The sequence below is a fragment of the Homarus americanus genome, unplaced genomic scaffold (genome assembly GCF_018991925.1).
Source record: "Homarus americanus isolate GMGI-L3 unplaced genomic scaffold, GMGI_Hamer_2.0 scaffold45562, whole genome shotgun sequence".
Classification (NCBI taxonomy): Eukaryota; Metazoa; Arthropoda; class Malacostraca; order Decapoda; family Nephropidae; genus Homarus; species Homarus americanus.
The window spans coordinates 3,740,597-3,762,185 of NW_024744839.1; the positions used below are offsets into that span (position 1 = coordinate 3,740,597).

The 21,589-nt window shown below is 38.3% G+C and overlaps 2 protein-coding genes across 4 annotated transcripts in view; one reads left to right on the top strand and one right to left on the bottom strand.

The window, feature by feature from the left end:
- Window positions 1-1,888: 1,888 nt before the first annotated feature.
- Window positions 1,889-12,689, top strand: LOC121878141 (abasic site processing protein HMCES-like; the record flags this gene model as incomplete). The annotated part of the gene is given in 5 exon segments (XM_042384156.1): window positions 1,889-1,985; window positions 2,751-2,870; window positions 4,010-4,117; window positions 7,100-7,248; window positions 11,011-12,689. Coding segments are annotated over 5 exon segments (664 nt in total), but the record flags the coding sequence as incomplete, so codon positions are not given.
- A 4,832-nt stretch (window positions 12,690-17,521) lies between these two features.
- Window positions 17,522-21,589, bottom strand: part of LOC121878173 (nuclear pore complex protein Nup153-like) — a 48,361-nt gene continuing 44,293 nt past the window's right edge. For all 3 annotated transcript variants that reach the window (XM_042384211.1, XM_042384212.1, XM_042384210.1), the window contains exon 11: window positions 17,522-19,544. In XM_042384211.1, coding sequence (XP_042240145.1) covers window positions 19,457-19,544 — 88 coding nt within the window. In that variant the 3' untranslated portion in view covers window positions 17,522-19,456. The remainder of the gene's footprint in view (window positions 19,545-21,589) is intronic.

A 21,589-nucleotide genomic window follows, 5' to 3' on the forward strand; every position in this document is an offset into this window, starting at 1 on the left:
AGGAGTACCTATACTGAAATTTTTGAACAAAATCCATTTTTTGGCCGAAATGAATAAAATTGTAAGTCTATAGCCTTAAAGGATTTTTGCCAAAATACGTTTCTCTCTGAACTAAAATTTAATGTGCCTAACTATTTAAGTACATCCAGAATAATACACAAGCACCAAGAAATGACCTCGAAAACCCATAAGTGGCGAGTAATTAGCATTGCAAAAGTAATTAAAATATTCTAAAAATCATTTGAACATTTTCTAAAAGCCATTTGAACAAGTTATAATCAAGATATCAAATTTTGGTTAACAGATCCTTAAGCAGCACATTCAGGAGTACCTATACTGAAATTTTGAACAAAATCCATTTTTTGGCCGAAATGACGAAAATTGTAAGTCTATAGCCTTAAAGGATTTTTGGCCAAAAATACGTTTTCTCTCTGAACTAAAATTTAATGTGCCTAACTATTTAAGTACATCCAGAATAATACACAAGCACCAAGAAATGACCTCGAAAACCCATAAGTGGCGAGTAATTAGCATTGCAAAAGTAATTAAAATATTCTAAAAATCATTTGAACATTTTCTAAAAGCCATTTGAACAAGTTATAATCAAGATATCAAATTTTGGTTAACAGATCCTTAAGCAGCACATTCAGGAGTACCTATACTGAAATTTTGAACAAAATCCATTTTTTGGCCGAAATGACGAAAATTGTAAGTCTATAGCCTTAAAGGATTTTTGGCCAAAAATACGTTTTCTCTCTGAACTAAAATTTAATGTGCCTAACTATTTAAGTACATCCAGAATAATACACAAGCACCAAGAAATGACCTCGAAAACCCATAAGTGGCGAGTAATTAGCATTGCAAAAGTAATTAAAATATTCTAAAAATCATTTGAACATTTTCTAAAAGCCATTTGAACAAGTTATTACACTTTTTAAATTAGATGATCTCCCACCAATTACATTTCAGGATGCTATCATTCTGCCAAATTTTGAAATAGATATGCTAGGCCTCACCATTTCCTCCAAAATGTCATGAAAATCATACATCCTTAACATAGCTAAAGCTGCCTCCCGAAAGTTGGGAATTTTGTACAGATGCCGTAGCTACTTCACTCCTAAGCAGTTGCTTCAAGTATATAAGGGATTCATTCGTCCTAACTTGGAATACTGCTCTCATACCTGGGGTGGCTCTTCTTCTATTCAACTGTTAGATAGGGTGGAATCAAAGATGTTTCGTCTTATTAACTCTCCTCCTTTAGTTGACAATCTTTCTTCCCTTTCTCTTCGAAGCAATGTTACTTCACTCTCTCTTTTACAGGTACTTTAACAGGCAATGTTCTGTGGATTAGGCATCCTGTGTACCGCCGGGAAGGCCGTGGGCTCATAACACACGTCTTGCCCGCGATGCCCACCGTTTCTCTGTGGATGTCGGTCACACTAGAATAACCCATTATTGTACATCCTTCTTTCCTCACACAGCCAAACCATGGAATGCTCTGCCTTCTTCTGTGTTTCCATACTTATAAAATCTGTCTCACTTTAAAAAGCTGGTTTTCCGGCATCTTTGTGAGGTAGATTAACACAGTACAGGTTGAAAATCCCTTATCCGAAATCCTTGGGGCCAGATGCATTTCGGATTTCGTAATTTTTCGGATTTCAGAAAGTTTTTTTTTTTACAGGGATCAGCCCACCCTGTTTGCTCCACAAAAAATCTTTCAGTTTTTGGAATTTCTCTTCTTATTTTTTCACCTCATAGGCCCTGTTGTGGGTCATTCGACCTGTGCCCGGGTGGTCTAATTCCCGTAAAAAAAATATATACAGTATATATAAAATACAGAGTACTAAATTTATCTCCACTACAAATCTAATATGCAACAATATTTTAGGTGTGTTGTCTTGTGCGATGGGTTCTATGAGTGGCAGACCACAAAAGGAGACAAAAACAAGCAGCCCTACTTCATACATGCTCCTCAGCCTGAAGGGGTAATGAATTAAAATGTTTTTAATGCAGCACATGCTTTCTATATATCCTGTGCTCTACAGTATGTTCTATTTCCCACTACACACCCAAGGGGGTCCTTGTAGAACCTCCTCCAATATCTTTGAATCTATTCCACTTATCTATATTCTGTACATACATTGTAACTTCTGCTGAATGTACACCTAGATATTGGAATTTTCAGGTGAAAATTTTTTTCTCCCTTTTTTATTTAATTACCAGGTAAGCTGGAATTTCTTAATCACTTTCTCAGTGTTTTTTTTTTTTTTTAAATACACTTCTCATTTTTGAGCTCTTCTCAATTGTATCCATTTATTCTTTAGTATTTCTTCAATTATTATGCAACAATGATCTTGCAGTGCTCTAAAAAATCTCTTGCACATTTCTATGACTGTACTGTAATCTCTAAGCATATACAGCATGTAGATTTTATCTAACATTTCAGAACTTCTACGACACAGACCAGGCTATAAACATTCCACAAGAATAATTTTAATGCTTTGCAACACCCAAGTGGTTTCTAATGATAGGCATTTATAGATTAATGTACTGATAGTTTTGTTGGAAGAGCTAGCACATACCTAACCCAGATCCTAATTTAAATACAATAAAAAAATCAATTAGTGTTAATATGTATCTGAGGGATTCCATTTCTTCTATTTTTAAATGGGTTTTTTATTTATTTCTTTATTAATTTTTTTTTCTCTACTGTATTTCATGCTGTTTATTGTATTATCTGATTAATACAGGTGGAAATATGGAACCGTGAAAGTTGGGACAAGCCAGATGTATGGAGTGAAGAAGAAGGGTGGAAAGGACCTCACTTACTCAAGATGGCTGGGCTCTTCTCCAGTTGGTTGTCAACAGAAGTAAGTGTAAATATACTCGAGAATATAGTAATCTTTATTGCATTTTTTCTCCTCTCCATTTGATAAGAATTTATAAGATTCCTTACTTATCACAGTACTGTATATCTGTACTTACTAGAGGCACTATACAGGTGCTAGAGGCACTCTACTTACGAACGAGTTACGTTCCTGAGGCTTGTTTGTAAGTCCAACTGTCTCATGTAGATACCAAACATATTGTAAAAAATTAAAAGATTATGGATATTTAGTACAGCTGTACCCTTTAATACAGCTTTAAAACCTGGCTCACTCTTCTCTTAGGTAATGTTTTTCTATCTGGAATTTTCTTCAAAATAATCCAGTCTCATCCACATTAAACACCTGTTCTGGCAGGTAACACCCCCCCAGTGATGATGTCTGTATCTCTGAAAGTTTGTAAGTTGAACGTGCGTAAGTAGAGGAGCACCTGTATAAGGTTATGTGTAAACAAAGTATGAAACAGCTTCAAGCAGACCATGTGGTATGATGTGGGATCTTCAAAAAATAAAAATAAATGGATTTTGCTTTAGTAATTAATTTTTCCCCCCAATTTATACATTACAGAAATACCCCGCTTATTGCAATGGATGTTCCCAGCCGGCAACTTTCACTATGCATTTTTCAAGATACACTTTTCATTATCCAAGGCTGTTAGGGACCAGGGTTGTGTGTACTATACTGTAGGACTGTACCAGTAAATGTGGGGAAATAATAAAAAAAATAATAACAAATAAAAGAAAATACCAGATACCAGTTGGCAATAGTTTCGCTACATGCGACGTAGTACTGAAACAACGTTAAGCGGGACGATGTTAATTTAGGACTTACTGTAATGGGCAATTTCTGGAACTTCCGAGAACATTTTTCCGGTACCCTGAAAATTCCAGGGGTGAGGGATATTTTTCCGGTCTCGAGAGATGCTGTAATAGGCAATTTCTGGAACTTCCGAGAACATTTTTCCGTTACCCGGAAAATTCCGGGGACGAGGGATTTTTTCCCGGCTTTAAGAGAGTCGTCTCGTTACCCAGAAATCTCTCATTCCCGGAAGTGCTCTTCACCAATTGTTCCGGCTAACAGAGATATCACTGTAGAAAGTTATTTTGTATATGAAATATTTCCAGGGAGAAAAAGTGATGAGCTACTCAGTATTGACAATGGAGTCTGGAAAGAAGTTCTCTAGCCTGCACCACAGAATACCTGCCATCCTAGAGACTAATCAAGAAGTTGAGGTAAGCTCTTGCATGTATTTATGCATTTTTAGAACTCTTAAGATCTATTCTTATTAAAAATTATCCCTTGCAACAACCATATGATAATGTTTTGTAGTCATAATGAAGAGCCTTATTCACAAACTTGGCAGATGAATTTTTTTCTAAATTTTTTGGGTGTAAATTGTTTCAAATTATGATTCATAGTGACCAGAATCAAGAACAAACACAGACTTTCCCTGCTTTGCCAGCCCTTCTGTCTCATATCTGTTATGTTATTTGTACTGTACATCAAGGCATCAAAATATCCCTGTGGTTTATTCTAATCACTTATCACATCTATCTTCAAGAACCACGTCTCTCCATGCTTTCCAGTCATTCACAAACATCACTGCTTCCTGGAAATCCTCCTTCTTAATAACTAGGGCCTCCCTTACCTCACAATTCTCTTTCTTCTGCATTTTTTTCTTCTCCTTTACCTTCCTCTCCTGAATGTTTCAATATATTTACTGATCTGTCTTCAGCTTTTCATTGTCCATCCCATCGAAGCAAACCATTTTCAATTTTGTTCATTATTCCTTTCACTTCCATATCTTCATATGTCTCTTTTTCTTTGTGTTCTGTTCACCCTACACAATAGTCTCCAGCACATCTCCAATTGCTTGTATCCTAGGTTTGTGATTTACTTGCATGCTATAATATTTGATTATTTCCTAGTACTGTACATTCTCATTGTCACCTTATATTTCTCAACACATCAGTTTTCTTTCTCTTGGTGACTGTGATGTAGTTCATCATTCATTGATACACCTCCTAGTTACCTGAAACACTGTATACAGTATCTTCCATTTTGGCTCCATGTGCATGAGTATTCATTACCCTTCTCTGTAGGCAGCTATCAAACAGGGAGGTACTACCGCCTGGGAAAATAATGGAAGCATAATGTACAGTATTGTCTAATGGTAGACCCTGCTGCTATATGGCATCACGAATATTGTGACCAAGTCCCAGGTTGCTGATCTGTCTTTCTGCCCCATTTACACACAATTGCAGGGTCTCGATTGTTTCTCTTACTTGATAACACAACATACATATACCGGTAGTGTTTCTCACTATTGAATTTTTTTTTTTTTTTTCATTTTTGTATTTCTTTGTATTTCATTATTATTATTATTATTATTACAGTGTTATTATTATTATTATTATTTTATTTTACTTTACTTTACTTTACTTTACTTTACTTTTCATTATCAATTTTATTTACTATAATTACTGTACAGGTACACCACCGATTATCTGAGAACTGATGGTCTGGCACCTCCTTTAGTTCTGACAAAATTATGAGGGGTCACTTAACTTCCCTCCCAGCCTGGGTGAAGCTAGTTTTAGGCTTAAAGTTTTTATCTTAGAAAATGTAGCTGACTAGACTTGGCAGAATATAAATTACATTGCTGGAATCCTTTTAATATCGTGATTAATTTGAGTATAAACATCACATAGTTTAATTTCAGTTTATAGCAGTCTATGGTGCTTTAGAAACACAGGAGGTGTATAATTAGTGGATCAGAGGTGTATTGTTGAATTATTATGACCTCGATTGGTCCGGCAAAACGGATAATCCGGCAAGGCTTTGGAACCACGGGTGTCGGCTATCTTGAATATGGAAAAATCATGTACAGATACTTCTTGCTCCTACTGTTTTCTTTCTCACCCCTTCATCTCTCAGATATGCTTTCTACTCCAGTACAGGTTGCACTTAAAAAATCTGAACATCAGTTATCCAAAAACTTTGAAAATCTGAAGACAAAAAATTAGCTGCCTATGCAGCCTTACATTTCCAAATCTTTAATTGTGGGTACATAAATAAATAGCTACTGTACTGTAATTGTGTTACAGTATTATTATTTTTTAAAAATTGTCACGTAATTTGATTTCGGTTATACTTATTATTTATTAGCTTATAATTATCATACAATATTTCATTTGTTGCCTAGTGAAATATTAGGTTTTTTATGATGACCTTCAGTTAACTGAAAATTTAAGTTATCTGAAATGGCTCTGGTCCCAAGCATTTTGGATTTTTTAAATACAATTTGTATGATGGTATATTACAGTACTACAGTGACCCCTCCGTTAACGAACTCAATCCGTTCCAGAAGGTCGTTCGTTAACCAAAAAGTTCGTAAACCGAAACCATTGTTTCAATGGGTTTTTGGGTAATTGGTTCCAGCTCACCGAAAATTTCCTAAATTCAACAAAAATGGTAGAAGGCTCCTGGATGATGATGGTGATGATGATGGGATTTAGAATGGGGGTGGAGGAGAAGGAAGAAGAGAAGGCATTGGGGTGGAAGAGAAGTCACCCCATGGTGCCATTTCACCCATAAAATTTTAGCTCTCTTGGTGTAATTCAAGATTATTTTCTTTAAATCAACACTGCACTGCATTATATATTGTCAATACGTAAAATATATTTCAAAAGGACCAATAATTTGCTTGGAAACACAGAAAAAAAGCGTTTAGTTGAAGAGTCTCAAGCAAGATGTTACCTCCAGTGAAAACAGAGAGAGACTAACTCCTGTTTGCTGTGTTAAGAGGCTGGATGCCGCGCATTAAACTTGTCACTTTACCTTCAATTATGTTCAATAATTGTTAAAATTACTAAAAAATTGAATATTAAACTTTTAAAATTATTGAATAGTATAAACTTCTTGATATTTACTAAAATAGTAAGGAATTTAAGCCCTAGAACCGATTAATGTATTGGCGGACTGATACTAAAGCTGGTTGCCCGGTCAGTGCAAGCGAAAACATGTTGAGGTCGGTTCGTAAGAACTTCGTTAACCGAATTTTTTTTCGTTAACCGAATTGAAGATCCTTATGGAAGGCAGTTCGTTAATCGAAATTACGTTAACCGAGGTGTTCGTTAAACGAGGGGTCACTGTACTCCTGTGATGTAATACGAGTGTAGCTCCACTTTTATATTTATTTTTTTATATTTAAGGACTGGTTAGATTTTGGACGCATTGGTTACAAAGAAGCTTTGGTCATATTGAAGAATGAGGTGGAAGTTGAGTGGCACCCAGTCTCCAAAACTGTCAATAATTCCCGTAATCAAGAGCCAAATATGAATGCACCAGTCAGCTTGGACAAGTGAGTGCTTACTGTACATTATCACCATCCAGGTATTTCAAGTTTTTTATTTGTGGGTAAAAATTTGGTGACTAATGTAAAGAACTAGCGCTTTGTTTGTTTATTTTTCCAGATACTGTTTTCATTATACCTTGAAATACAATGTGGATTTTTAAGGTATTGGTGTAAATTCTACTGTTGTGCTTTTATTACCCCTCCTTGCTCCCAAAGGAGCAAGGGATGTAGCAGAACTCTGTCAGTAACAACCCATCAGCATTGTACAGGCATACCTCTTAGAATGCTGTCTTGTTAAACTGCTTGTTGTGCTGGAGAAAAGTTTTACTATACAGTACAGTAAACTTCCTCTAATCTGGAGTAATGGGGGGAAGGCCTGTCCGGTTTAGTGGAAAACTCCAGATTATGGGGGATTCTGACTCAGGCCACCTAAGAACAACCGAAACCTACTGTAATTTTTTACCTAGACTTAACAGCCTCAGGTCTTTTTATATGCCATATGATTTTTTTTTTAATAGCCACTAAGGGTTTTAACATAAGTGGGGAAAAAATTTAATTTTTCCTTTGTCTCTCATATGCTCTCAGCAGCTTGGTGCTGGATCTCAGCAGCTGGTGTTGCCAGGCATTTCATAAATCTGGCAGCCATGTGTACTGTCTCTGCTTTCACACTCGGCTCCATTCAAGCCTCGTACCCCCCAAAATACCTCTTATTTGTTGGCTCCATGTTGAGAATTTCCTAAACTTTTGAATATCATAAATGCTCATGTTCTATTATTACATTAGTGTATTTTATATTCAATATTTATCATTATGGTGTTCAGTTTAAAGGACTTTACTACTCCTCTATCAGTAGAATATTTGAAAAAGACCAGCTTACATAAAGATGATTGGATAGCCATTGTATCTAAGTATAGTGTTGAATGTAGAATGTCATGGAAACAGAGAGGTTCATAGTTAGATACTGAGCGAGTTAGTGCATGAAAACTTTCTAGGATTTGAAGCTTTGTTTTTAATTGAGCAGGAGACCCAAAGGTTTTGATGGTTAAGAGATTTGAGCTAGAAAAAGAACAGAGGTAGTTTGAGAGACAGAAAGAAGAAAAAAAAGGAGAGAGAAGAAAGGGAAGAGGAATGGCAATTTCAGCTAGCTCTTTTAGACAAACATGCTCTTGCTCAAAGTCGAAAACCCAACAGCTGGAATTTAAATTTTTTCCAAACCCAAAATTTTCTGAGGGGCATATATTCTGGAAAATTCTGAGAAAATTTTCCCAGTACAGTACCCGGAAAATTCTGGGGGTGGGGGAGTTTTTTCTGGGTTTGATAGATGAAAATCAGGCGCTTTTTCTGGGAATTCCGAGAAAAGTTTTCCGGTACCTGGAAAATTGTGGGGATGGGGGATACTTTCCCAGGTTCGAGAGATGATGTAATCTGCAATTTCTGGAATTTCCGAGAACATTTTTCCGTCCCCCCAGAAAATTCCTGGATGAAGGATTTTTTCCGACTTTAAGAGTCGTCTTGTTACCCGGAAATTTCTCATTCCTGCAAGTGCTCTGTGTCCGATGCCCACTGGGGAGGCCACTAAGTGGTGCACCAGGGTGGTGGTTGTAGCCAACCATGGCACAGAGTGGACTACCAGAAATTGAACGCCTGCTGTCTGAGGGAAACTCACCACATGTCCGTGTCCTTTGACGTGGTTTCAGGTGTCTCAAGACGCTCATACAAGACGGAGGCAATCGCATTCTGGGGCTTTCATCAGGTGAAGTTAGACGAGGACAGTAGTCGCCTCTCCGCCTTTATTACCCTGAGTGCCCCCATGGGGCACTGTGCTGCCTCAAACACGTACACCTGGAGATTTGACGACACGATGTGGGACATTCCACGGCATACATTTGACTTCCTGGAGACTTATGCCAAGAAAGGAGTCATGCTGCAACCAGAAATGTTCCAGTTTTGTTGGAGAGAAGCAGGAGTTCATGGTATTCCACCTGGAGTGGAAACAGTACAGACCCACTGAGGACCAGCTGATCCTCCATTACCGACATCCACTCATGGCATGAGCTGGTTACAGTGCCAGTCTTGGAGCCGTTCAGGGAATTGCTGAAGCGGCCGGCAGTAAGGAAGATCTACTGGGACAAACAGCACCAAAAGTTTAACCAGGCTGAAAACACCATCTGCAAGTTGGCAAAGGACGGCCTGGTCTACTATGACAAGACCAGGCCCACTGCAGTCATCATGGACTGGAGCAGGGACGGCATCGACTTTGTTGTCTTGCAGCAGTACTGCTCCTGCGTCACCCCTTCTGCTGCAGAGGTGGGTGGCGCCTGGCAGCTGGCATCTTTCTTTGGCAGTGGCGGGGGAAGTGCTGGCGGTGGTGCTTAGCCTGCAGAAGGTCAGGATGTTTTTGCTGTTGTTAGTGACAGACCACCACCGACCACTGGTCAAGCTGTTTGGGGACAGGGAGCTGAAGGACTTGTTGAACCCAAAGCTCTTCAAGTTAAAGGAAAAGATGCTGCAGTATAGATTCACCATCAAGTTCCTCCTGGACAAGAGGAACTCTGCTGCCAACATCTATCCAGCTACCCTGCACTTGACAGTTTTGCAGAGCTAGGAGGACCTTGACGGCAACGAGGAGTTGGCCAGAGCCATGGTTGCAACCCTGAGTCAGGAAGGCATTATGATTGACCGGGACACGGTTTGTCAGGCATCAGCTTACCAGCTGCTCCCCGGCAGAGTGGCCGGCCAACAAAGCTCGGGAGGTGGCGTGCTTGCACCTGTACTTCGCCATCAGGGACAGGCTGATGGTTTCAAACAGCCTGTTGATATACTGTACACATTTGGTGAGGGACACGTGAGGCTCGTGATCCCAGAAGAATTGAGACACCGGGTGGTGGCAAACCTGCATGCAGGGCACCAAGGAGTTGTCTTGATGCTGTGGAGGGCCAGGCAGTCTGTGTACTGGCCTGGCCTGGCATGGAAGGGGATCTCCAGTACCATAGTTCCTCCTGCCTAACATGAAAGTTGCACGTGCACTCTTCACACCCAGAGCCATGCGTCCTCTCTCCCCCACCTGATAACCCATTCCGGAAGACAGTGGTGGACATGTTTCAGCTGGATGGATGCATGTACAATAAACCCTCAATAACGCAGCTCATAATGGGGCTCTGGCCTTGCCGAGTTATCCCAAATTCCGACTTACCGAGGCTGGTCAACAGCTTTCCGAATGTGAATCCAGCTTCTTAAATATTTTATTTGTGATGGTCCAGTCACCTTTTGTCATTGGCTTTACTCAGCATAGAGAGATTATGCTAAAAAGTTGGGCTTTCAGGACATTATTGAAGATTTTGCTGTTCATATTTTGATGTTTGATAAGAGCTGTAATGTGTCATTCAATATGAAAATAAACTTAACATAAAGTTTATTTTTTCCTTTGTGGCTATTTACTCCTTTCTGATTTTATTAGATCATAGTTAGTTTCAAGCCAGTCAGGTGTGGCAAATGTTTAAGCACTAATCAAACAGATAATAAATTAACATCTGTAATCACGTAGTCTTATACCAATAATCTATGTCTCTTGTCAAACTATATAGATTTTAATTTCTGTTGGGCTATAACACTTCATAGGCCATACCACAGTGAAAATTTATATTTCCCAACTTTCTTACTCCTAAAACCTTCCTAGGCCCAGTTTTCACTGGCATGCCCCCTTGATAATCTGGCCGTGGGTGTGTACTGTACTACCATGGTTTACATTAATTGATTGCAATTTTGCAGAAAGCCTCCAGAAACAGCGAGTAGCAAACTAATGTCTGCATGGTTAAGCAAAGGTACAGTTAAAAAGGAAAGTCCAAGCATAACACCAATAAAGAAAGAAACCGTGGTATCAAATGAAAAGGAAGAGAAGCCATTTTCCTTTAAAAATTGGCTGAAGAAAGAATGTGACAACAGTGCAAGTAACAAATGAGGAAAACGAAAGAACTGTATTTAGAACTGGAATCTGAAACTTTTGTAATTAATGAACTACCAGTTAAAAATTATCTTATAAGCAGCAGCTGTGTTTGTTTATAATTTAGCAGGCAAGATGGAGTTGATCGATGTATATTTAAACGATTGAACTTTACAACATGAAAGGAGGTACTAAGGCCCTTTGGACTCTCTTTATCATAGGTGATGAACAATTGTTGAGGTTCTACATATTTTCTCAATGTGAAATTTTGAACTTGTGTGAGGAATTAAGCACCTTTTTATGGTGGAGAATGAAGAGGTACCAACTCTCACCCAACTGTTAACATTATTGTACTTTTAACTTTTTTTTTTTTATTATTATTATTATAAGCCATGCTACTCATATCTTGAATCATTTAGTAGTGCTTATGAAGTTTTGATTGCAAGTATGTTTTATTTTAAATTTAGTTGTAATCTCCGTGTGACATATACCGTAATAGTTTTGTTTAGTTTGTGGAAAATATGTAAGAAGTGTAAATTAAGTCCTTGAGCTGCATTTTTCTTGAAAGATGTCCTTAAATCAATGAACTTTCTCCAAACATCCCCAACATTTCTTGGTACTTGAGGACTAACAGGGTTGCAGGTTTGGCCTTTTCAGAAGCTTGTTGGCTTGCAGACCTCGGGTGGGTGATTGAGGCATGGGTGATGTGACTGAAGCATGGGTAGTGTGACTGAAACTTGGGTTTTTGGATTTAGACATGGGAGGTATGACTGATGTTTGGGTGGTCAGAATGGGACATGGGTGGTGTGACTGGGCATTTGCATGGATTGTGACTGAGGCATTGGTGGTGTGACTGAGTCATGGGTGGCATGACTGAGGCATGGGTGGTACAATTGAGATATGGGTGATGTGACTGAGGCATGAATTGTGTGACTGAAGCAAGGGTGGTATGACTGAGGTGTGGGTGATGTGACTGAGGCATGGGTATGATTGAGATATGGGTGGCATGACAGAGGTATAGATGATGTGACTGAAACACGGGTGGTGTGACTGAGCATTGGCATGGATTGTGACTGAGGTATGGGTGGTTTGACAAAGATCTAGACAGGGGGACAAATGAATAGAGAGGGGGACACCAATTAGGGACAGGGAGGGCCTGCCTTGGGCATAGGCAGACTAGGCAACGACTTGGGGCCCCCAAGCCAATCAATAAAGCCCCCTGATGACTTCTTAATAAAGTTCAGAAGCTCTGATGCTGGGTGTGAATTTTTCAGTTATCTGCCATGTTATAAGCCCTTTAACAAAAATTTGCACCTAACAAAGTATTACATTATTACTGTTGTTGATAGCTCCCCGTGGTGAAAATGGGTTACGGTAATGAGTCTCCAAACTGACTTACACTACCAGTTTTGTATCGTTTGGGGTCGATGCTGCTTCATTTTGGGAGGAAGTAAACTTTTGTCCCCGACTGTACAATAATATACAGTACAGTAATTACTACCTGTTTTGCTGTTGTTTTATTTCCTGTTCTATGCAATGTCACACACCAGTCCTTGACAAACACTATACCATCTCCAGCTCCCCCATTCACTGAAAATAATAGTTCGCCTCTTAAAATTACTTACCAAAAAGGTTGTAATCACAGACCCTCTCAATTATTTTCGTCTTTTTGACAGGTGTAAAGTATTTTAACACTTGGAGTTCTCAAAAACTAAAGTAAAATAATTCTATGTTTGCATATGAATGCTAGATATGCAAGACACACATTTGGCAATATTGGTGTGATCTGGCACCTATATAGACCGCCTCCAAGTTTATGTGAGTGACCACCAATTGCGCTTTGTGGTTCAGCGATGTAGAACATAACCTTGACCTACGTTTTCCACCATTTTCTCTGGCTTGTGCTGATTTCTCTTTCATCACAGTGATTTCATTTATTCATGACAGTGTTGTGAGAGTTTTGAGCCATGCCTCGTATTGCTGGCGAAGGTGGAGAGGTGGGAAAAGTGAAAAGTACAAGGAAATTGCACCATGCTGTGATAGTGCAGTGCCTCTTGAGGCATCTACCAGTGTCCCTGGCCCTTCTAGCAGGGACAGATTGGACATTTGAAGTACTGGGAGAATTCTCGGTAAGCTGGTTGATCTGTGGGCTGGTGGGCCAGCGAGGAAAAAAAAATCTGGAAAAATAAATAATGCAGGCAGTCTACTGCCCCTGTCATCATCACACTCACACATTCAGTACCTTAGGTCCTGTGGCTGAGCTCTGTTAGTACACATGACTGGGCTGGCAGACTTTCAATAATGCATCACTAAATCACAGTAGAAATATTACTTTTCTGGATACTTGACATCTGAATATCAGGAAAGAATCTGAATATAAAATACAGAACCTTAAATAAGTCGTATTTCCATTATGTGCTTATGAAAAAATCTGTGTGCTTTGTAGTAGCAGTCTGTCTACTACTTTGACAATGTGTGTGTTCTGTAGTAGCATTGTCTACTAATTTGACTGTGTGTGTGTTCTGTAGTAGCACTGTCTACTAATTTGACAGTGTGTGTGTGTTCTGTAGTAGCACTGTCTTGTACTTCGATACTGTGTGTGTGTTCTGTGGTAGTACTGTCTTGTACTCTGATAGTGTGTGTTCTGAAGTAGCACTGTCTACTAGTTTGACGGTGTGTGTGTTTAGTAGTAGCACTGTCTTCTAGTTTGACAGTGTGTGTGTGTTCTGTAGTTGCACTGTCTACTAGTTTGACAGTGTGTGTGTTCTGTAGTAACACTGTCTACTAGTTTGACATTGTGTGTGTGTGTGTTCTGTAGTAGCACTGTCTTGTACTCTGATAGTGTGTGTGTTCTGAAGTAGCACTGTCTACTAGTTTGACAGTGTGTGCATGCTGTAGTAACACTACTAGTTTGACATTGTGTGTGTGTATGTTGTGTAGTAGCATGCTGTACTAGTTTTACAGTGTGTGTTCTGTAGTAGCATTGTCTACTAATTTGACAGTGTGTGTGTGTTCTGTAGTAGCACTGTCTTGTACTCTGATACTATGTGTGTGTGTTGTGTAGTAGCACTGTCTTGTACTCTGATAGTATGTGTGTGTGTGTGTGTTCTGTAGTAGCACTGTCTACTAGTTTGACAAGTGTGTGTGTGTGTGTGCTGTAGTAGCAGTCTGTACTAGTTTGACAGTGTGTGTGTTCTGTAGTAGCACTGTCTACTAGTTTGACTGTGTGTGTGTGTATTCTGTAGTAGCAGTCTGTCTACTAGTTTGACAGTGTGTGTGTAAAGTACTCAGTATAGGAGATGTAAACAGAGAAACCAGATATCAGGTGAACAATGATGTTATGGAGAAATCCAGCTGTGAGTACGATTTAGGAGTAATGATAAAGTAGGAATCTCAAACCAAGTCAACAACGTGTATTTGCTCGAAACAAGGCTAACAAAATACTTAGGTTCATACAAAGGAGTGTTAGTTACAAGACTAGCGAGGTTATTCTAAAACTATATCTTGTGCTTGTGAGACCTCACTTGGATTACGCAGTTCAGTTCTGGTGACCGTACTACAGAATGGATATAGAATCACTAGAAATAATTCAGAAGAGAATGACAAGACTAATCCCAGGCATTAGGAACCTTCAGTACAGAGACAGGTTAAAGCATCTTAATTTGCACTCCCTCGGGAGACATAGAGTGAGGGGCGATATGATCAAGGTGTGTAAATGGAAGTCGGGGCTAAACAAAGGTACTCAAACTATCCAACCAGGAGTGAACTCGTAGCAATGGTTTTACATTAGACAAATTTAAATTTAAGCTCGAGATAGGTAAACATCGGTATGGAAATAGAGTAGTGGATGAGTGGAACAGGTTACCAAACATCATCATTAACTAGAACATGCTGGGTAGCTTCAAACATAGGTTGGATGGATATACGAGTGATATGGGTTGGGTATAAATGGGACAACCCAGTATGGACCAATACGCCTGCTGCAGTTTCCTCTATTCTTATGTGTGTGTGTGCTGTAGTAGCAGTCCAACTACTTATTTGACTGTGTTCTGTAGTAGCACCATCTACTAGTTTGACAGTGTGTGTTCTTTAGTAGCACCATCTACTAGTTTGACAGTGTGTTCTTTAGTAGTACCGTCTTCTACTCTGACAGTGTGTGTTTTGTAGTAGCAGTCTGTCTATTAGTTTGACCGTGTGCGTGTGTTCTGTAGTAGCAGTCTGTCTACTAATTTGAGTGTGTGTGTGTTTTCTGTAGTCACCTCAGAGCTCTCCAACAAAGATGACATCCCTAGTAACTCATATCATTGTATCATTGCTGGATGATCATCATACTCGATTCCAAGTGACAGCAAAGTAGTAGTAGTTCTGAAGTAGCAACGTCTTCTAATCTGACAGCTTGTTTGTTCTGTAGTATTAGTTCCACTGGCACTATGTGAGTGTAGGGGTAGGCCTATAATTTAGCAGCTGGTTCTAGTGCTAAGCAAATGTACTCAGGCTATAGTATACTTAAATGTCCTACAGAAGGGCAGATTTAAGAGGGGAATGGTTAAGGTTCAAAACCCTCCAAAATGAAAAAAAGCTACCTCACCCAGCCTCTGGAGAGCTTGTGATCCCCACCCCCTCCCCAACATAAATCTTGGGTACAGCCTTGGCTTAATGAGCTAATTGGATGAAGTACTTAATACTAATCTTAGGATATGTCCAAATACCCCTCAACTATGGCCTCAAAATATCCCTGAACAGGCTCTCTTCACTCACTGGCTGTGGGGGCTGATCTGGGTGAAAGTTCAGGGCTGCTTTTCAGTCCCAGTCTGTCCTTGCCTTCTAGTCCAAGTGATAGTTTGTCTGACCCTTCAACAAGCAATCTTAGTGCAAAGGGAACTGCCTGGCATGTTGTGGCTAGAAGGAAAAATAAGTGTTGCTCATGTGGCATCTCAGCGTGACTGCTCATCTCCTAACAAGTGCACAATACGTGTACTCCCACTAAAACTAGATTTAGATGCCTTGTTCAGGCCAAGTACAGCATTGTGTGGCCCGGAGGAGGAGGGAAGAGGAAAGTCACCAAATGCTTCAACATCTAACATGTGAGTACAGAAATTCATTTATTTTCTTAGAAATTTGTAATATTTTTACAGATTACATATACCGGTAATCCGTAATTTACAATTATCCCATATGAATTTCGTAAAAATAGTATGCATTTATAAACACCGTATATTTCATGTAAAAGATATTGAAGCTTTGAGCGAGGAATATCCATATAGATTTAATCGGTTTATTGTAATGGTGTATTGCGATTACTGGGTACTTAAGTAAAACTATTTGTAGATAATGTATTTACAATGCTAATGCAACAAACCTAACCTTTTTTTTTTTATCTCCAATAGTAAGCTTGCTATGACTGTACAGTGTACAATTATCTTTTGTGCTAGTAGAGAAAAAATTATTCAATAATCTGTACTTGGCCAAGGCATGCTCATTAGAACGCACAATTTGCACCACTATTACCTGGCGAATAAGGTTCATATTGCAATCACTAGAAATAATGAAGGTATTAAGTGATGTATGAACATTTTCATTACAAGTAAACAAAAAATTTTCGACTTGCACTTATAGACATAATTATTTTATCGTGATTACTCGTATAAAACTGTTTGTAGATTACTATATATACATTGCTAATGCAGCAATCCCACCTTTGATCTCAATAGCTAGCTTGCTGTGACTCATTGTATGCAATTATCTCTTGTGGTGCAGTCAATTGCAGTGAGGCGACAAGCTAGATCCCGAGCGTCTTGCAAGAGATCACCTACCCAAGCTCTGAGGATAGCAGTCACTCTCCCTGTGACTGGCTACAGCAGAGAACTTTGCTAAACTTACTAAAACTAACTTGATGGCTCAGGAAAAGTTTGCTGTCAGGCATCAAATGTCTTAAGCAGACATCATTGACGAGTTTGCAACAAAGGTCAGGAAACAAATTCTAATTATAAAGATACTAATTATGTCACTAAATGTGTTTCTAAACACCTAATTTATTTTATTGATATTTGATCATCTACTTCCTAACAAAATGGGTGTAATGCCATTATGAATAAAATACAAATGGCAAATTCTAAGCAGTTGATTTAAACATTTTCCTCATGAATGAAAAGTTAAAGTGCATATTTTCAGGGGAAAAAAAAGTAAACTCAAGAGTACAGTACAGTCCTCATATCTGTTTTTCCCAATCTAAGGTTTTGCCTTTGGGTTTATAGGTGTCAATAACAACACAATGGTGCTCCCAATCAGTTGGGTGGGTAACACCTGTGAATATGGCCCTAAGGAAAATCGAAAGCCTTATTTTGTAGTATAGAATGCTCCTTTATTGAACACTTCACTCACACTGAGTAATGCAAAACCGAAGACACATACACTGAGCAGTCTAACTCCTTCACACACGCACACTTCACGGCTTTGTACATGTGAAAGTCACATTGATATAAAATAATATTAATGATAGGGCTAATTACAATAATAAACTTCTCAGGGATCCAACAGACAGGACAATACAAGGGGCGGTACGCTTGGCATCTCACAACCAACCACATAGCACGTAGTTATGGCAGCAGCCTCCCAATAACACAGCATGTCTGTCAAATATACCACACTAATGAAGTGTTCATGTATAATTTTAAGGAGTGAGCCTGCCTGGGTATACTATTTACATCACTTATATATTTATTGAAGCGCACGTTTGCCGCATCTCGTAGAGGCCTTGCATTTGGCATGAGCAACAACACTACATGTGGTGGGTGCTGTTGATGACTGATGCTAAGGGGCAGTGCCAGCAAAAAAGTTAAAAGGCTGTAAGAAGATTACCCATAATAAAAAATTAAAAGAATACCATAACATCAATCATCTATAGCAAGCACCAAACATAAAATGCTAGAATTCATCTGCACTATCTATTTATTAAAAATGTACAGCCATTTTATAGCAAGACATCAGAATAGATCTGTGCGACATGAGAACTATGAACATTCCTAATGAGAGCACGTCCATCAATATGGACACAACATATAAAATATTCAACAATGTTCTCTCTAACAAGGAACAGTATTACTGAAAGGCTGGCTAAGCCTCTCATATGTACAAAGAATGTTCATAGCGCTTAAATATTTTTTTTTATAACCTTCGATTAACCAAAGCTAAATCATGTGTCTTGTGAAAATGAAGCCATTAATAATTTAAGTTTCTCCCTGTGCAACACAATAGGCAAATAACTTTCCTTCTCATGTGCGATAACAATGCTGGTTGCATACATGAGTAGGACCTATCTAAGATATTACGGGATTTGTGCAGAAAAATATGAAATTATCATCCATTTGGCACACTGGATGAAAACATAAATACAAATTGCACAGGAGAGGCAAATGCCAAGATCCAAATTCACAAGTTTTACATAAATATTTGATGCTGTCAAGTGCAATATATCACACAATTTCAAGTTCAAACAAATAAATTGTCAGAAATGCTTATCTATAGATACAATGCAATGAAAATGAAATTGTGACAGCTCCTGTGTGGACTCCTAAATATATACAATCAAGGTAAACCACCTATTCAGTTGAGAGTTCATGAAAGTCACATCTCTCATCTGAAGTTTTATTTAACATGATTACAGATTTATATATATATATATATTTTTTACAAAACTCCCTTTCCCTTACTTTAACACTCACTTCATATTTCAGTTACTGTATTAGCGCTTATTCGCTGGTAAAAAATGCTTGTACTCCCAATAAATCTCTTCCTTTCTAGTTATGAGGAACATGTGTGTGTATACTTGTACAACAATAAATTTGTGGCAATATTTTGCTATCTGTAACTCCCCTAAAAAATACCCATTTAACAATCCAATTAGGTTATCTTTGTAGAATCTAAATTTTCACAAACTGAACATATAAAATAAAGCAATTGCCTGAATGGCTGGTAAGTGGTGAAATGAAATTATAAGTAAGTGCTTGAACCTTGCAACCTAAAGCATTAAATTTCACCAGAATTCTAGGAAAATAACATATAAGACTTGATAAAATACAGAAATAACAGAATATGACTTACCGGTAACTGTTTATTTACTACTCAGCAGTTTTTTTTTACCTTTCTTTTCTAAATAAATACATTTTGATCAATTTAAACCCTAAAAATGCAAAATATACATGAGACAGAGAGAGAGAGAGAGAGATAAAAACAATAATCTAAAGACACAATTTGGTAAGAATACCAGACTTGGCATTACTGCTTCCGGGCACGCCTGACTGCCTTCTTCATAACACGTCCACTAGGAGTAGCTGGGGTGTTAAAGGGATTGCCATCTGAATTTCTGAAAATAAATAAATAAATAAAAAAAATCCTACATGCTTGTCTCCTGTACTCAAGTTTTCTGATTCACAACTGCGGCACCTCCAGTTCACCCAGCTATAACTGGAAATTCAATTGTTTAATTGGAAAAGTGAAGGCAGTTAAATACAGTGACTGCCACCTTGTATGTGAAATGATTAGTATTCAGTTTACTGTACTGTAAAGCCTATGAGACCCATTTTTTATTTTATGTGTAATACATAACTAAAAAAAATCATTAGAGTAAAACTATTGGCACTTACAAAACATTTACCCATAGACACCATTAGTGACCAAGTGGTTTGAGATTTTGTTGAAAACTGTCAGATGCATTGATTTTACAAAATTACCACTACAGTGAAAGTGGGTCCCATAGACTTCACAGTCTATCCAGTGTGGATACAACACACTGTATATTAAGCCTTCAGTATACAGTAGAATGTCGATATAACACGAGATACATTCAAAGTTCCAAGAGAGGTCACTTTAAACTGAATTTACACTAAATCGAAGTGTTGTTTCGATGGAATAATTTAGTTTGGTACTTGAGAGAAACACAAAATACTAAAAAGACTGAGTCTACCCAGATGCACCTCAGCCCACCTAGAATAAACAAAACATTGTTTTTTGTAGTATTATGTTAAAACAAACACTCATAAATCAACAGCTAAAAATTTTGGGACGTGAAATGGTCTGTTTACTAGTGATCAACTGATAGGAATGTGGGGGGGGGGGGGGGTGATATATTTGACAGTTGATGCCAAGGTCTAGTGCTTATTTATTTATCTGTCCTTAAGAGTGACTTAAGTTTTTCTCTTATAAAATGTCACTAAACTGACCTGGGAGAATATAATTTACATTGCTGGAATTCTTATAAGATAGTGATTAATTTGAATATAATCATGCAATAGTTTGCACCAGACAAAAATTTTAGTAATCATTTAGTACAGTACCAGTACAGCTTTGCCCTTAGGACAGTGTAGCATGCCGAGAGAAACATTAGGCGCGAATTTTAAAATATGATGCGCCAGATTGACTCGCGCAAAATAGGAAACATTCGCTTTAACTTAAAACATTGTCCTTAATTGTGGGTGTCGCTTTAAATCAATAATCTTATATTGAATCACTTTAAATCGACGTTCTACTGTTCTACGTCCCCACATTGTAACACTTGGGTACCTATTTACAACTGGGTGAAATGGGAGTCCCCGGGATCAAACCACCAACCCATGGAACAGGAGACGAGCACTGTATCCACTCAACTGCCGCTCTCCCTACTACTACAGTAAGATTACTGTACTTTTAATTAACCCCAACGACCCGCTTGACATTCCAGAACATCCACCAAGGGCGCCCCAGTGGACGTTTCGGAACGTTCACTGAGGTAGCCCCAGTTAACGTTCCGGAACGTCCATCTAGGGCGCCCCGGTTAACGTTCCAGAATGCGAGCCTTTTCACAGCATTATTTGAATGCCCAACGCGGGTTATCGGGTTCCAGTGTGACTTATTTGCCTATCACGTCACACGCTCGACCACAAGGAAGCTTCCTTGTTTGTCCATTTTATCATGTTGTATCAAAGTAATATTGCTAAAAGTAGTGTACAGTGGTCCTTCAGTTAACGAAGTTAACTGAATCTATTATTTCAATGGGTAATTGTATGTACTTTTTCTGAGTTGGAACCAAAGTACTGTATACTGGTTTAGAATTAACAAAACATTAAATATAAACAAAATACAGTACTGTACAGTATACTGTACATTAATAAATAAAAAACAATAAAATACTGTATTTTAACTTATTTTGAGGTGTGTATTTCGTATTCCCGGCAGCTTTGTTTACATAGCAAACGGCTTATTGTAGAGGCAGTCGATGACGATGTGCCATATTCTTTACAGAGTACATTGGTTCTAATGCCTTCTTTGTGTTTCATAATAATTTCTGCACTGTATATTATCAATATGTTAACTCAATTTTAGAATGACCAATAATTTTAAAGTAAAAATGCAAAAATATTCAAGAGACCAACA